The 17,592-nt window shown below is 38.6% G+C and overlaps 1 protein-coding gene across 3 annotated transcripts in view; it reads right to left on the reverse strand.

Annotated features, from left to right (window-relative positions):
* CBFA2T2 (CBFA2/RUNX1 partner transcriptional co-repressor 2) overlaps positions 1 to 15,799 on the reverse strand; it is a 47,248-nt gene extending 31,449 nt beyond the window's left edge. For all 3 annotated transcript variants that reach the window (XR_013336306.1, XM_077769319.1, XM_077769318.1), the window contains exons 1-3: positions 15,662 to 15,799; positions 11,141 to 11,382; positions 736 to 825 (exon numbers count right to left, since the gene is read on the reverse strand). Coding sequence is in view for 2 of the 3 variants with exons in the window: in XM_077769319.1 (XP_077625445.1) it covers positions 736 to 825; positions 11,141 to 11,382; positions 15,662 to 15,779 (450 nt within the window). In the remaining variant the exon portion in view is untranslated. The remainder of the gene's footprint in view (positions 1 to 735; positions 826 to 11,140; positions 11,383 to 15,661) is intronic.
* Between the last annotated feature and the right edge of the window lie 1,793 nt (positions 15,800 to 17,592).

Below are 17,592 nucleotides of genomic sequence, written 5' to 3' on the forward strand. Positions count from 1 at the left end.
CATAAGTGAAGCCCCTGGTCATATTCATAACCAGCTCAGAGAGGATGTTGCCCACTGTCAAACATCTGTAGGACAGTTGGGGTATTTCTGCAAAGCATTCATAATTTGAGTATTATCCAAAAGTAGTTTCATCAGCTGGTACTCTCTCTGTGTATTTACTCAAGTTCTTTCCATGGGCCTTATTAATTCTACTTGTTGTAAATGTTCAAAAGCCTTCATGACAACAGGTTCTAAGGAACATTCATTCCAGAGGACCTAATCAGAAGATAGACCAATTGGGGTTGGGGAGACAGCAACAGTGCCTTCCTGCATGTTCTTCTGTTCTGAGGATAAGTGGAAACTGAGAGGCCTCTCCTTGTCTGACAGCCTCCTCAGAAAACACACCCACTTCTCTTGTTGGCCACAAACAAAAAATTCAGTGCTCAGTTACTTCCTCTGCTAAAAGCCAAGCCTCCACACCATCCACATATCTCCTGCTCCCCTCACCTGCTCCTGTGTGTTACCAGTAGTATCTGCATATGGACCACAACTCAAGACTTCTGTAATTCTCAAGCCTACCTGTGAGGAAGGCTTATCTGCAGGCCACACTCCCATTTCTCGAGCAGACTCAAATAAAATAAAAATATGAAAATGTGTGGCGAGCCACCCTGGCTTAGATCACAGAACAGGGATCAGCAGCAGGGAAGCTTGAGGAAACACTGAAGATAAATTACACTCAGAGATTATAAAAATTACCTTGAGGAATGGAATCACAAAAGGACGAAGAGGAAAGTTTGTAGCCTCTTGGAGCTTGCAATGGAATTCTTCAATTGTTACTGTTGAGTTCTGGAAAGATAAATAACATTATCAATTTCTAAAAGTGGATGTTGTCCCCCTAATACAAATCTAATAGTGCTAACCCTTTTTAGGTCAAGGAAAAGGAAAATCCCAAGAACACCAATGTAAACTCAAATCCCTCTTATTATTATATTTTTTAATATTTTTTATTTATTTCTAGGAGAGAGAGAGGGACAGCGTGAGCAGGAGAGGGTCAGAGAGAGAGGGAGTCACAGACTGAAACAGGCTCCAGGCTCTGAGCTGGCAGTCAGCACAGAGCCCGACGCAGGGCTCGAACCCACGAACCGCGAGATCATGACCTAAGCGAAAGTCGGATGCTTAACCAACTAAGCCACCCAGGTGCCCCTCAAATCCCTCTTAAAGGTTAAATAAATCCTGTTTCCTTTATGAAAGAAATTTGGCCTCATTAATTTTCTTTTCTTTAATACCCTAAATCTAAATTCTCCTCTGTATTCAGCAGCTACTGCTTTCCTCAGTACTTATAAAGAGAGGCACTCAGGTTCCTTGTATTAAGGAGTTTATGACAATTCACCTCAGGTACCAGAAACCAAGCCTACAATGTTCCCAGATGGAATAATCTTGACTGAGTCCAGGATATCAACTTCTGAAGTTCACTTCTTCATAGATCCTGGCCTCCTTCTAGCATCAGTTCCCTAAATCTTCTAAAAAAGACAAACCAAAAATCCAAGGCAGAACAGCAGGTGCCTTCTACCTTCCGTGGTCGGCTTGTGTATTACATTGCCTGGAAATAGGCACACTCCCACTGCTGAGACTGTAGTATTTCCAGTATGGTTATTAGCACTTCCCATGTATTTTTTCAAAAGTCTAGATTTAAATAGGATTCTCAGCTCCTCTGGTAAGGTGAACGTACAAATAAAAATATTTTCATCAAAGTTCACAAAATATTTTTATTCAATTCCCTAAAACACAGTATAATGACAAGCTAAAAAACAAAACGGGGCATTATTCTTGCTTCCCTGAGAGAACAAGTACTACTTGTAGAGATTTTATTTTATAAAATCATCAAGGGTTCAAAGCTGTAACAAGTACCATACAGATTATTTATCAACACAATACTGCTTCTTAGTAACAAGGAACAGAAAACATACAGGTCCACTACCATGACTGTATGGTACAGTCATACATTGGAACACTAAGGGAGGGGGAAAGACTATGTGCATTAATAAGGAAAGGTGTCTAACACACACACACACACACACACACACACACACACACACACACACATAGTATTTTAAGTGCCTAAAAAGACAATTACAACAGTGTTATTTCTGGATATGAAATTATGTTGGATTTTCTAAATATATCACATTAATATTCAGTAAAAATTAAAACTATTTCCTTTTATATCGAATTGAAGTTTATCTCATTTCACACCAAGATTTTTTTTTTAAAGAATTGATTTTATTTTACTTTTTAAGTTTTTAAGAGTGTGAATGGGGAAGGGGCAGAGAGAGAGGGAGACAGAGGATCCCAGGGAGACTCCATGCTGTCAGCGCAGAGCCTGACATGAGGCTCGCTCCCACAAACTGCGAGATCATAATCTGAGCTGAAACCAAGAGTCAGACACTTAACTGACTGAGACACCCAGGCGCCCCATACCAAGATGCTTTTACAATTTAATTGAATCCTTGTTTTAAGTACGTAACATTTGTATAATGCCACCAAAGGCACTGGTAATCAGAATAAAAATGAGGTGTAAAAGAATATTCTTTCCCTACTGCAATGAATGCAATCAGGCCTCTAAAAGTAAACACAAATACATGGCAATGAGAAACAATGAAATCTGGCCATGTGTAGCAACATAGATGGACCTTGAGGGTGTTATGCTTAGTGAAATTAGTCAGGCAGAGAAGGACAAATATCATATGTTTGCACGTATAGGAGGATTAGGAGGAACTTAACTGAGGAACAAGGGGGAGAAGAAGGGGGGAAATGGTGGGGGAAAGGGAGAGAGGCAAACCATGAGAGACTCTTGAATGCTGACAAAAACTGAGAACTGATGGATGTGGGGCGGAGGGGGGATGGGCATGGAGGAGGACACTTGTGGGGATGAGCACTGGGTGTTATGTGGAAACTAATTTGACAATAAACTATTTGTAAAAATAAATAAATAAATAAATAAAATAAAAGTAAACACAAATAGAGTAAATATATGCATAAATTGTATGAATGATTTTTAACTATTCTTGTAGATGGACAAAGAAGGGAAAGGATGAGATGCGTGATCAGAGAAATAGTGACTTAGGCCAGAGAAAGTGACTCAGGACCGTATATACTGTTGCAAGGGAATCATCTGAGGAAGATGATAAACCACTGTTCTGTTATCTTGCCCTCTCCTTTGGTTATTTATTTTTTTTAATGTTTTATTTATTTGGGGAGGGGAGGGGCAGAGAGAGAGAGGGAGACAGAATGTGAAGCAGGCTCCAGATTCTGAGCTCTCAGCTCAGAACCTGACACAAGGCTTGAACTCAGAAACCTTGAGATCATGATCTGAGCTGAAGTCAGATGTTTAACTGACTGAGCCACCCAGGCGCCCCCTCTTCAGTTATTTAAATAAGAGCATAGTTGTTTTTCCCTAAGTACTCATAGTGTAGCAGGAAAACTGACAAGCAAGCTACTCATTACACTACGATCAAGACACACACATGCAGGACACTACTGCCACAAAGAGAAGACATGCTTGAATCAGACTCAGGGGGACAAAGAAGGCTTTACAGAGGTGTTACCTGAAAAAGTAAAAGGACAGTCTCAGGAAAGATGCTTCTGACAAAGAGAAGACTGCGAAAAGGTAAAATGTTAGGGGATCTGGTCTCTTACTGGAGGGGAACACCTACAGTGGTCTTAGAAAACAACAGGTACAGACAGGCTACCAGACTAAAATTTTTTCATCTTTTAAAATTCTGAGGGGATGGGGCGCCTGCATGGGTCAGCTGGTTTAACGTCTGACTTCGGCTCAGGTCATGATCTCACGGTTCGTGGGTTCCAGTCCTGCGTTGGGCTCTGTGCTGACAGCTAGCTCAGAGCCTGGAGCCTGCTTCAAATTCTGTGTCTCCCTCTCTCTCTGACCCTCCCCTGCTCACACTGTCTCTCTCTCTCTCTTTCTCTCAGTAATAAATAAAACATTTAAAAATAAATAAATAAAATTCTGAGAGGCGCCTGGATGGCTCAGTTGGATAAGCGACCGACTTCGGCTCATGTCATGATCTTGCGGTTTGTGAGTTCGAGCCCTGCATCGGGCTCTGTGCTGACATCTCAGAGCCTGGAGCCTGCTTCGGATTCTGTGTCTGCCCCTCTCATGCCCTTGCTCTGTCAATAATAAATAAACTTTAAAAATTAAAAAAAAGTCTAAGTCCTTATTAAAAACAACCATAAATTTGAGATAAATATAATCATAGGATGTTGTAAAAACAGTATGACAGTATGGACAGGTTCCCATGTATCCTGCACCCAGGCTCTCCCATTGGCTACACTTTCTGTAACTGTAGTGCAATATACCAAGGACAGAACAAACACTGGTGAACTGTGAGCAGAGTATTCTGTGACTTCAGTGCGTGTGTATATTCCATGTAAGTCACTGCAGTCAAGATACAGAAGCACAGAAACGATATCTACCCTTTTGCGCTCTGGTTTATAATATAATTGTCTTAAATATTTCCTTAACGTACACAGATTGTCTGGTATATAGATCCCATATCAGACAATGTTACAACTTTTGCTTCAACTACCAAACAATTTAGAAAACTCAAGAGAAAGCAAGTCTATTGTATTGACTTTTATCTTTGCTCTTTCCATTTTTCTTCCATCTATCCTGATACTTCAAGATTCCTGCTTTTACCATTTTCTGCTTCAGGAACTTCTTTTAGCCACTCGCTTAGGAGAGGTCTGTTAGAGACAAATTCTCTTAGTTTCACTTCATCTGAGAATATTTTGAACACTCCAGAAGGGCATTTTTGATATATGTAAGATTCTGGGTTGACAGTTCTTTTCTTTCAGTACTTGAAAAATGCCATGGTCAGTGGAATATTTCCTTTATAGATAAGATATTTCTCTTTCGGTGCTTTCAAGATTTTTTGGCCTTTTTTGCAAGGGAGTATCTTGTTTGAGGCCTGCTTAGCTTTTTTAAATCTGTAAATTTAGGTCTTTTGTCAAACTTGGGAAAATTTAAGCCATTATTTCAGCTTCATACTCTTTCTTCTGTCCTATTGTGATTTAGATCTTTTATTATATTCCCTTAGATCCCTGAGGTTCTGTTCATTTTTTAAGTCATTTTCTGTTGTTCAAAATAGATCATGTTTTCTGTTGTTCTGGCTTTAAGTTCACAGACTCTTCCTTCTGTTCTCTCCATTTTACTGTTGAGTCCATTGGTGTTTTCACTTTCATTATTATATTTTTCAGTTTTAAAATTTCCACGTAATCTTGAGAAACTTAACAGAAGACCATGGGGGAAGGGAAGGGGAAAATAAAGTCACAAACAGAGAGGGAGGGAGGCAAACCACAAGAGATTCTTAAATACAGAGACAAAACTGGGGCTGTACAGGGGGATGGGGGAGAGGAACAACAACAAAAATAAATAAAATTTTTTTTGCATTTGTTCATTTGTGTAGACAATTGTTCATTAAAGGATTTTATGACAGCTGCTTTAAAATCCTTGTCAGACAGGGACACCTGGATGGCTCAGTTTGTTGAGCATCTGACTTCAGTTCAGGTCACGATCTCACTGTCTGTGAGTTCAAGCCCCACATCGGGCTCTGTGCTCACAGCTCAGAGCCTAGAGCCAACTTCAGACTTTGTGTCTCCCCCTCTTTCAGCCCCTCTCTCGCCCATGTTCTGTCTCTATCTCAAAAATGAATAAACATTTAAAAACATTTTTTAAAGCCTTGTTAGTTAATTTCAACATCTGTGTCAACTTAGCTATGTCTCTTGGTAATTTTTTTCATTCCAGTTGAGATGGTCCTGGTTCTTCATATGAGAAGTCCTTTTGTAATATATCCTGGACGTTTTGGGTTCTGTGTTGTAAGACTCTGGATCTTATCTCTCTCTTCTATTTTGGAGGCCTCCCAAGACTGTACCGTTGGAAAAAGGAGAATCCTTGATGCAGTCATATGGGGTATAATCCCAGGTTCCCCACTCAATCCTCAGGTTCTCCCACTGATTTGGAGAGGGGGAGAGGGAATCATTACTCCTGGGAAGGGCGGGAGTTTGGGCTCCCCATTGGGCCTCTGATGGGAGAGGAAAGGCTGCCCATTACTGCAATTTTCAGATATTTGGCTATGATAGTGTGCTTATTGTCAAAGTTTTCGATCTTGTTTGGTTGCTCCTTTCCTGGTCCTTTGGCTAGAAAGAGGGTTTCTATTATTGTTTGTCTGTACTCATAAGTCTTTCTAGGTTACTAGCTTCAACAGTCCACAGTCTAGGATATATGATGAAAACACAAAACCTAGAGAACTCACTACTATGTATGTCTTTGGGTTACAAGGTCATTAGCAAACTTGCTATCTTTCAGAATCTTCTTTATTTTGGTTTTTCATCTAACGTCCTGAGATTCTTGCTCTAATTGTCAGGAGAAACAGGAGGAAGTATACGTTTGTATCAAGGCTTTACACCGACATTGATATTTAATGACTATATCATATCCCATTAAATTGATGTATTACAATTTACACAGGGTTTTACATAACATTTAGCTGGTCTCAATTTTTTTTTTTTGGCATTATAAAAAATGTTGAACTAATGATCTTGGTGCAAACTGCTTATTAATTTTCTTAGGATGAATTTCAAAGAGAGAAAATGGTTTGCCAAAGAAACTGCCTACTTTAAGGTACCTGAAATTTGCCAAACTGCCCTACAGAATGTGTATTCTAGGTGGAGTATAAAACATTTCCCTTTACCTTGCACTAGAAATCAAGCATGCTAACCTCCTGGTACAGTTAGGGACTATCAGTACTTTATTTCTTACACACCAGAAACATGAAATTCACACAGCGGAACTATTCCCCAGGTACCTAACTGTGTGGTCTTTTATTGACTTGACTAACGAAGTCTCCTCCACACGGAACAACAGTTCCACTTAGATATGTCTGCCAAAATCTTAACCATATTTTTCATAAATAGGAAATGAAAGAAGGCTTTCTTGAATAGGGAAATAAAACCATCTAAAGATGTTCATTCTCCTCCAAGTTAAACAGTTTTCAACAAGATGTCAGCCAAACCACAGAGAGAGAGAGAGAGAGAGAGAGAGAGAGAGAGAGAGATATCAAATGCCATATATAATATAATCATTTTATCTATGAACAGTGACTGTTTTATTGATCTCTCACCAATCTTAATATCTTATTTGTTAGGTTAGAATGTTCAGGATCACACTGAATGGAAGAGACATTCTTTTGTTTTTTATTTATTTATTTATTTATTTATTTTTTATTAACTTGTTTTGATATTTTTTNATAATAAAAAATAAAATAATGAATGGAAGGGTGCTTGGGTGGCATAGTCAGTTAAGCGTCTGACTTCTGCTCAGGTCATAAACTTGCCATCCGTGGGTTCGAGCCCTGCATTGGGCCCTGTAATGATAGCTTGGAGCCTGGAGCCTGCTTAAGATTCCATGTCTACCTCTCTCTTTCTGCCCCTTCCCCACTTGTGTGCGTTCTCTCTCTCTCACAAATAAACATTTAAAATTTTTTAAAAATAATGTTAAATTTAATAGACACTTCCTTTTCTGCAACTTCTCCAAATACATTCATGGTTTCAATACCAATTGCTATAGACTGAATGCTTGTGCCGCTCAAAATTCTTATGTTGAAACCTAATTCCCAATGAATTGGTATTGGGATGTGGAGCCTTTGGGAGGTGATTAGAGGTCATGAGGACAGAGCTCTTAGGAATGGCATTAGTGACCTTATATAAGAGACCTTAAGAGATCGCCCTTGCCCCTTTGGCCCTGTGCGGACACAGTGAGAAGACAGCTCTATCTAGGATCCAGAAAGTGAGCTCTCACTGAATACAAAATCTACTGGCACTGCTTACCAGCCACCAGAACTGTGAGAGATAAATGACTATTGTTTATAAATCACCCAGTCATTGGTATCTGTTGCAACAGCCTGAACAGATTAGGATACTGATCTTAATAAAAATCCCATTATATCAGAGTATAAATTAGTATAACACGTAAGAAAACCAATAGCCTTACATATGAAATTGGTATATATGCATACCTTATGAAATCCCAATTCCACTGTTCAGTACAATGCTTACACATGTGTACCATGTAAAAGAATGCTTATAGCAACATTATTTGCAATGGCCCCCATACAGAAAAGAGTTAATATAGCAGGTTTAAAACTGATAACCTTAATAAAGGGTTATTACAAAGTTGGGCCATCGACTGGCACCTATGAATTTGGGCGATAAACAGTGTCCCATACAGATATAAAACTTTCCCTAACCGAAAAGGTAAAAGTACCCCAGTGTATATCAACAGATGAACAGAAAAGTAAAATGTGGTATGTACATGCAATGGACCTTTCAGCCAAAAAAAGTAGAAAAATCTGATAAATACTGTAACAGGGATGAACCTTGAGGACAATTATGCTAGGCAAAATAAGCAACAAAAAGACAAACGCTGTATGATTCTACTTATATGAGGTAGCTAGAGTAGTCCAGTAGAATGCTGGTTGATGGAAACTGAAGGGATAGGTAAGGAAAGGGGAGTTACTGGTTTAATGGCACAAGGTTTCAGTTTCGCATGATGAAAAAAGTTCCTGAGGTAATACATAGTGGTGATGGCTGCACAACAACATATACACTTAAATAACTGAATTGTACACTTAAAACTGGGGTAAGTTGGTAAATGTTATGTGTGCTTTTACCACCTACTGATGATATCATCAGGAAGAAAAAATTAACCTGAAAATGGCCATTTAAAGGACACAACTGGCTACATCTACATATAAATACTTCTATAGCTATAACAAAATTTGAATTTTTTTTTCTCAAATGAGGTCTGTCATTTTTTTTCTTTTACTCTTGAAATTATCTTCAAGCATAGACTCCACTTAAAGTTGAGGCCTCTGTGTGGCTCAGTCAGTTAAGCATCCGAGCCTTGATCTCAGGTCATGATCTCACAGTTTTTGAGTTTGAGCCCCACATGGTGCTCTGCACTGATGGCACAGAGCCTTCTTGGGATTCTGTCTCCTTCTCTCTCTGCCACTCACCTGCTTGTGCTCTTTCTCTCTCTCTCAAAATAAATAAACTTAAAATTATATTATATATATATGTATATAATATATAATTTTATGTATATAATATATATACATAAAGTTCTGTCTNGAACTGGAATGACATTCTGATGTCTGCTTTGTTTACAATTATGTTCAAACTCATCTTGACATTTAAACCCATTTTTTTAGTCTAGACCCAGTAGTGTAAAATTTGACCAATAAATGTTTCCCCCCCAAAACAAAAATAAAAAAACTTTCCTAACTGGTAAGGGTGGCTCACTGTGCCAGGACTGTTTTTGCAAACATTGGGGTTTCTGCTGAACATTAATTTTCCTTCTAGGAATCTGGAATTTTGGTAGGTGCTGGCGAAGAGTGCCTATGTACCCAGACTCTAGTAAAAACTTGGGGCACAGAGTCTCTATTAGACTTCCCTGGGAAAAACGTCACACAAACGTCACCACATTTTCACTGCTGGGTGAAGAGTGAGCTGTGTGTGACTATTCATACAAGAGAAAGAGCATAAGGAAGCCTGCACATGGATTCCACTAGATTCCACCCGTATCTCTCTCCTTTATGATCCAGCTGTGTAACCTTATGCCTCTGTAATAAATCTTAGTTGTGAGCACAGCTATACGCCACGTCCTGTGAATTCTTTTAAGGAATTTCAGAACGTGGGGGTGGTATTAGGTTCTTTGACTGCTTCAAAATGCAAACAACTCAAATGTCCATCAAGAGCAAAAAGTACAAATTGTATTCCTACATTAAAATACTATATAATATAGTAATGAAAATGAACAACCTAAAAAGAGAGAGAGAATGAACCTAAAGCTCTAAAAATCAAAAGAGATTAAATCTGAAATGATGAAAAAGTCATTTATCACATTCTGCCTTGTATGAAAGTTGTTTCTTCTATGCTAGACTGAGAAATCTTTTTAGGTAGCAATTATTCAACTTTTTAGTCTCAGACTCCTAATTTATGTGGGTTACATCTATCAATAATCCCAATGTTAATAAAGTTCAGGATATGGAAATCATTTCTTAACAACCCATTTCAAAATAACTGTATTTTCTCCAAAAATGTAGGAAGAATGGCACTGCCATGACAGTTTTGTGAATCTTTTTGGTATCCGGATTATTAAAAGACAGCTGGGTTTTCTTATCTGCTTCTGCATTTAATCCATTTCAACAGCCTTTATCATGCAGCCTCGAGAAAATTCTACTGTATGCTCCTGAGAGAATAAGAATGAAAATGCAAGGAACATCTTAATATTATTATGAAAATAATTTTGACCTTCAGAACTTCCAGGAGGGGTCTGGGGGAATCCCAAGGGTCCCTGATTACACTTTGAGAACTACAACATTAAGCCTTAAAACCATGATTCACCTTTATCATAGGTGGAGGCTAACACACAGAAGCACGAATTGCTTTTTCAGGAGGTAAATTTTGAAGAATTCCATTTATAAACATAGGGAACTGTCAGTACTTTCCTTATATACATATACCGAGACACAAACCCTACCTGGCTGCCTATGTCAGAAAATTATTGCCTTATACCAGGGGTTCACCACACTCCTTCTACAAAGAAAAATTATGTGTACCTTGAAAATTCTAAAGAAACTACATTTGCATGAGGAGCTGAATAATGTAATCCCTTTGACACTATTTAGACCACGAGACTTATAATTTTACAAATTATTGTTGTGAAAATTAAACTCCCTGCTTTTCTTTTCTCTCAGATTTGGATACAATGCACCAGGCACTGAATACATTAAGTAACAAAACCTTGCATTAGCTTGGTTGAACCTCAGCAGCCTGTTCAAACTCAGTTTTAAGACAAATTCAAAGATGCTTCTTAGAATTAAAATCAACATAATGAGGTAAACATTATAGATTTGTTTCTTTAATAAGCATTGTTATCCCTAATTAAAATCCACAATTCCACACTTTAATACGAGTTATATAATAACTGATCTAGTCTGCATATTTTGCCATGTTGCTACAGGTATGCTGGCTTTGGTTCTAAGCCACGTACTCAGGTAGCTGTAGACAGTGATGCTGTACTTACCACCAGTGCTAGAACGAGAGTCCGCACCTTCTCCCCAATCTCTGGTGAGATGTCATTGCCAAACTGCTGTAGCGTGGTAAGGAAGCGTTTCAACTTGCTGAGCTGCCGAGCACCACAAGTGGCTGGCAACTGTTGATTTGTTAGTGCAGATGATGTGGAAGAGGCAGGCCCATTGCTGAATCTCTGTGGTGGTGATGGGGCACCATTCAGGGTAGGAGGAGAATGGTTGATGCCATTGCTTACTAAAAAAAAGCCAAAATGAAAGACTGTTTAAGTGCAAAACACATGGATCTTTGTTAATTTCCTCCTGTTCTCATTAACCTTCGTTTATTCATCTGAATTTTGTAAAGCATATATTAAGAATATACAAGAAAGAGTTTCTGCTCTCAGTGAGACTACTACATAGTAAGACAGATTACCAGGTCAAAAACGATAACAGATTAACACAGACGTGTTAAAATAGAAGAGTATGGAGTGCTGTAAGAGCATGGAGAAGGGATACCTAACTACAGTTGCTATGGACTGGGGTAGGTAGTGTTAAGATTTCCTGCAATAGGTACTGCAGCAGCTGAGTCTGGTAGGATACATATTTCCAGTGGACTCAACATTTATGCATTTGCATTTATGCACAAATGCCCATCTTTTATGTTACATCTCCTTCCTGATCTTGGGGTTCCAAAGAAGATAAGGAATCAGTTACAATGTAGCATGGGAATAGATAACCAGAAAAGAGAGAGTTCTGTTAAAGTGAGAAATGTTTTTTCTAGGCTATAGATTTAATGACCTATTTCTGCAAAAAGAAATATAAGTATGTATCTCTTAGCCCATTCAGAATATTCATGCCCATCACAGTCGATTTTTCTCTGCTCCAACAGTGCGATATTAATAGTGCCAGATTCTTGATCATTCAATTAAGCACTTTTCTAGACACCACACAGGACACACTAATTCTCTATTTCTGCTCATATTATAATATATGTGATTAATTACAGTTTACTTGTTTTCCCATTGTTCTTAGTCATTTCTTGCTAGTTTCAATGTGGAATGATACCACCCTAAAACTAAGTACTTGGTGGTATTAAGTAAAAATTTCCTTCTTCTTCTGGGGCGCCTGGGTGGCTTAGTCGGTTAAGCGTCCGACTTTCACTTAGGTCATGATCTCGCGGTTCGTGGGTTCGAGCCCCGCGTCGGGCTCTGTGCTGACTGCCAGCTCAGAGCCTGGAGCCTGTTTCAGTCTGTGACTCCCTCCCTCTCTGACCCTCCCCTGCTCACACTGTCTCTCTCTCTCCTAGAAATAAATAAAAACATTAAAAAAAAAAATTAAAAAAAAAAATTTCCTTCTTCTGAAGGGTGAAATAAAATTACCTGGTGCCTAAGTGTCAATAGATTTTCATTTAATCATACCTAGGCTTAAAAATCTAGGAGGGTAAAACTAAAACATATGTCTAAGACATGAGAAACAAATTAAGTCAAGACTTAAGCCAAATTTAAAGAGCCCAATTATTTAATGTTTACCTAACTTAGAAAACTGACATTTACTTATATTGGGCTTAACACCAAGTCATTAATTGTGAAAAATCTTCCACTTCCCTTCTTCTGCCTCCATGCCAATCATAGTTGGTCAGCCATACTGTTCCTACTCCTTGACTGACCTGGATTCAGAATTGATCTGGCCAACTTTTCCTCATCCTATGTATGCTCAGATATCACCTGTATTAAGAAACATTCTTTAACAGATTCTGTGGCACCACATTAAGGTAAACCCTGGTAGATTTAATAACTCTTCTCTGCTGCCTATAGATACTTCCATTATGGGACCTACTTACTTCTTCTATATTTGCACTGTCTTAACAGACTGTGCACTTCTTTTTCTTTCTTTTTAACGTTTATATTTGAGAGACCAAGAGAGACAGAGAATGAGAGAGCAGAGAGAGGGGAAGACACAGAATCTGAAGCAGGCTCAGCTTTGAGCTATCAGCACAGAGCCTGACACGGGGCTTGAACCCAAACTCTGTGAGATCATGCCCTAGGCCGAAGCTGGATGCTCAACTGACTGAGCTACTTAGGTGCCCCAAGACTGTGTACTTTTTAATGAACACTATGTTATATATCCGTATATACTACACTAAGTTTTGTAGATTGTGTATACCATACATATATTGGCTTTGTTCATTAGCTAGCAAAGCTTAAGCTTAAAAGGAAAAAGCTGCTGAATGATTTACTACATAAAAGACTAACAGGCAAATTCTCTTCTATATCTTCCATTAAAAGAGATCACTAGAGCTACTGGAAAGGAAAGCTCAACACTCAACCTCAGCAATTGAGAAAATTAGTTGCAATGGTCTGCTGTTTCTTTGTGTTCACAGAAAGGTCAATTGCCATTGGAGAGCTGCCCCTTTTGAAGCAACCCATAAACAGAATATATTACTGTGCTTTTAGCCATGCTGCTTTTTCACAGTCTCTTCAGTGAAAGCATATGAGCACATCTTCCGAAATAAAACCTTCTACCACCAAGTAGTCAAATATGAAGGTAAAAAGGGCTAAATTTATGTATATATATTCCTATTGTCTGTGCCTTGAAATCTGAATGACAGCCTAGGTTTAAATCTGTTCATTTCAAGATAGCACCGATATCTAAGGATGCAGAACTCTGAAATAGAAAACAGAATTTTAAAAAGGATATAAAACTTCATTTTATTTCCTTGGGTCAGAATGCTATAGTAGCTATTCAATTTCAAATGTTTTGAAATATAATAATTAAAACTTCAATTAAAGCTGTACCTCTTAGACTCTCCTCTTGCCTTTTAAAATAATAAACACAAAAAACATAAATGCTTGAGCAAAGGTAGTGTGTAAGTTTATGTAAAAGCATTTAAATAAGAAAATGCATATAGCGCCTAGCAGAGTGCTCTGATGCATCATGGGCACTCCACAAACACCAAGTTATTCTGCTCAGCAAGGAAGAGTATCTGTGAGAGTCAACATGCATGGGCATAGAAAAGCAGAAAAATTCATATTAAAATCTAGACATATAAAGAGGTGCCTGGGTGGCTCAGTCAGTTAAGTTTCCAACTTTGGCCTGGGTCATGATCTGGAGGTTCATGAGTTCAAGCCCTTCATAGAGCTCTGTGCTGACAGCTGAGTCTGGAGCCTGACTTTGGATCTTCTGCCTCTCTCTCTCTCTGCCCCTTCCCCGCTCACATTCTGTTTCTCTGTCTCTCAAAAATAAATACTAAAAATTTAAAAAATCTAGACATGTATGTACGGCTAGATTTTAAACTGGGTCTTCTTTTGATTTTTGTGTGTTTAACTATACATACAGAACTAATTGCTGAGTTCCAGGGTTTTTGAAAATTCAATTTTACTAAATACTACCAAATAATATTCTCACACTCAAACAATATTAAGAGTGTTCAGGTAGCTCACCACAGGCTCACCAAAGCTTGATACTATTTTCCATTTTGAACATTCTGGTATTACACATTGGATTTTATTTGAGTTAACTTGATGCAAGGTTGAATATTTATTATATATTTATTGGCTAATTTTTTTTTTGTTTTTCAATGTTTATTTACATTGGTGGGGGAGAGAATCCCAAGCAGGCTTCACATTGAGTACAGAGCTGTATGTGGTGCTTCATCCCACAACTGTGAGATCGTGACCTGAATCGAAATCAAGAGCTAGACATTTAACTGACGGAATCATTCAGGCGCCCCTGCGCTAATGTAGTTCTTATAGACTGAATTACGGCCCCCACAAACTCCTATGTTGTAGTTCTAATCCCCGACATCTCAGAATGTGACTGTATTTGGAGACACAGCCTTTAAAGATTAAATGAGATAATATGGGTGGCTCCCTAATCCACTATGAAAATTGTCCTTATGAGAGGAAAGGACAGCAGGTATCTACATCCACAGAGGCAAGCACATAGGAGGACTCAGCAGGAAGGGTGGCCATTCCTGCAGCCAAGGAAAGAGGCCTCAGAAGAAACCAAACCTGCTGACACTGTGACCCTGGACTTCTATCTCCAGAGCTGTGAGTTTCAGCCAGCCCTTCTGTGATGTTTTGTTGTGGCAGCCCTAGCAAACTAAGACGACATTCATTCTCTTTTGTCAACAGCTTTACCATGGTAGTCCTCAAATAGTTTTAGAAGTTGTTTGATAATTATATGAAACTTACTTTGATTCCTATAAATAAATATAATAATTGAAACTCATTTTAGAGCCAAGAAATTAAAATAGCTACTTAATAGCCAGAGTATGAAAACAAAATATTTAGATCACTAAATTTTCAAATTCCTAAATTAAGTACTATTCTCAGAGGGCAAAACCAATTTATAAAACAAATAACCGTGTGTGTGCGTGTATATGTGTATGTACATATGTGTGTGTATACATATAAAATGCCATACAGCTATTTTGAAAATGTTGAATAGTATATGCAGAAGGCTTAATAGCAGCCAGTCACTTAGACTGAAATGTCACCCTGACCCACAAACCCAAGTAAATTAAGAGGTCTCACATGCTGTTGGAGTAAATGACACTGGCCTGGGTCCTCCGGGATTTATTGGTGGGAGGGGTGGCATGGTGGGAGGTGAGGATCTTGACTGTATCTTCACTTCCACAGGCGATCCAGGCATTGCTGGCACTCTTTTCTCAGCACCAACTAAAGAGAATAAAAGGAATGGAAGTCAGAGTTTTCTAGAAGATGATAAAAATTTTGACAATAACTTAAAATACCATCATATTTTTCTAGAGGACTGAGAAGTTTAAGAATGCTTATTTGAATAGGCTGAATGGATGCCCCTCAAAAGGGATCTACAGTAGTTCCCTCTCAGCCAGTTCCACTTTCTAGGGTTTCAGTTAACTGTGGCCAACCATGGTCTGGAAACACAGGATCCTCCTGAAGGATAGTCAGAAGTTTAAGAGTAGCCTAACATGAGGTAAACATGCCCATGTCATTCACCTCATCATGCAGGCATTTTTGTTGTCTCACATCATCCACATTATCACAAAAAGAAGGGTAAGTACGGTACAATAAGATATTCTGATAGAGGGGGAGAGGTAGGGGGAAACCACATTCACATAACTTCTATTACACTATATTATTATAATAGTTTTATTTTATTTTCATTTATTGTTAATCTCTTACTGTGCTTAATTTATAAAGTAAGTTTTATTACAGGTATGTGTGTAGGAAAACACATAGATGTGTATAGCATTTGGTACTATCTGCAGTTCCGGAAATCCACGGGGGTCTTAGAATATATCCCCTGTGGTTAAAGGATGGGGGTGGAGGACTACTCTCACTACCTTGAACTGTGAATATGTGCTTATTTGGAAAAAGGGTTTTTGAAGACGTACCTAAGGATCTTGAAAGGAGATCATCCTGGATTATCCAGGAGGACTCCAAATCCACTATGAATGATACCCTCCTTCTAAGAAGGGCTGAAGAGACACATACACAGAAGGAAGACAACATGAAGACGGACGTAGTTGTGCAATGCGAAGGCAATGTGACAATGATGGCAGAGACCGGAGTGATGCATCTATACACCAAGGAATGCCAAGGACTGTCAGCAACTACCAGAAGCTGGGAGACAGGTATGGACTAGATTCTTCCTCAGAGGTCCCAAGAAAGACTCAACCCTACTTATACCTTGGTTTTGGACTTCTGCCCCACCCCCACCCCCAAACAGTGAGAGATTATTGTTGTCTTAAGCCACCCAATTTGTGACCTTTGTTATGACAATCATAGGAAACTAAAACAAGCCAGTAAGATCAAAGGGTAACATGACCTGAAAGTTCACAGTGAGGATAGTGGCTGAGAAAGGAAGAAACCAGGTTACAAATTCAGCTTATCTCAAATGCATTGTTTTTTGACTTCTCTTTATAAATTCATCAAATAATGGGGGAGCGAAGGGGGGGGACTATCTAGACCAGTAGGCATCAATTGCATGGCATGGAAATAGAATCATAATCAGTTGTATATAAATTACCACAAATGACAAAGTACTAAATTTTTATATATATCAACTATGGTAAGCAGGAAAAAAGAGGAGGAGTCAACATCCCTGGCACCAATCACGAAAATGTCATTTATGATGTACAGTATCCAAAAAAATGAAAAGTAGAGCTGAATCTAAATGAGGCACAGGCTAGTTCACCAGGGGGACAATTCATAAGCAGCTGTTTGATAATGGCAGAGAACAACAAATTCCAGAAAGAGAAATTTGACAGTTTTAAACTTAATGACATTGTAAATAGGTCTGGGCTAATATCAACAGGACTGGAGCAATATTCTAACAGCTTCAGTTATTTTTCCTCATTAAAGAGAACATGTTACATATTTGGTTAATAGGGCCAGGGCCACCATAATCATCTTTAAACTGAACTGTGTTCCTCTCAGTAACTCCAGCTTTTCAATTAAATGCCATGTATTTATTCTCCAAT

Source organism: Crocuta crocuta, unplaced genomic scaffold, assembly GCF_008692635.1.
Source record: "Crocuta crocuta isolate KB4526 unplaced genomic scaffold, BGI_CrCroc_1.0 scaffold445, whole genome shotgun sequence".
In the NCBI taxonomy this organism is placed as follows: Eukaryota; Metazoa; Chordata; class Mammalia; order Carnivora; family Hyaenidae; genus Crocuta; species Crocuta crocuta.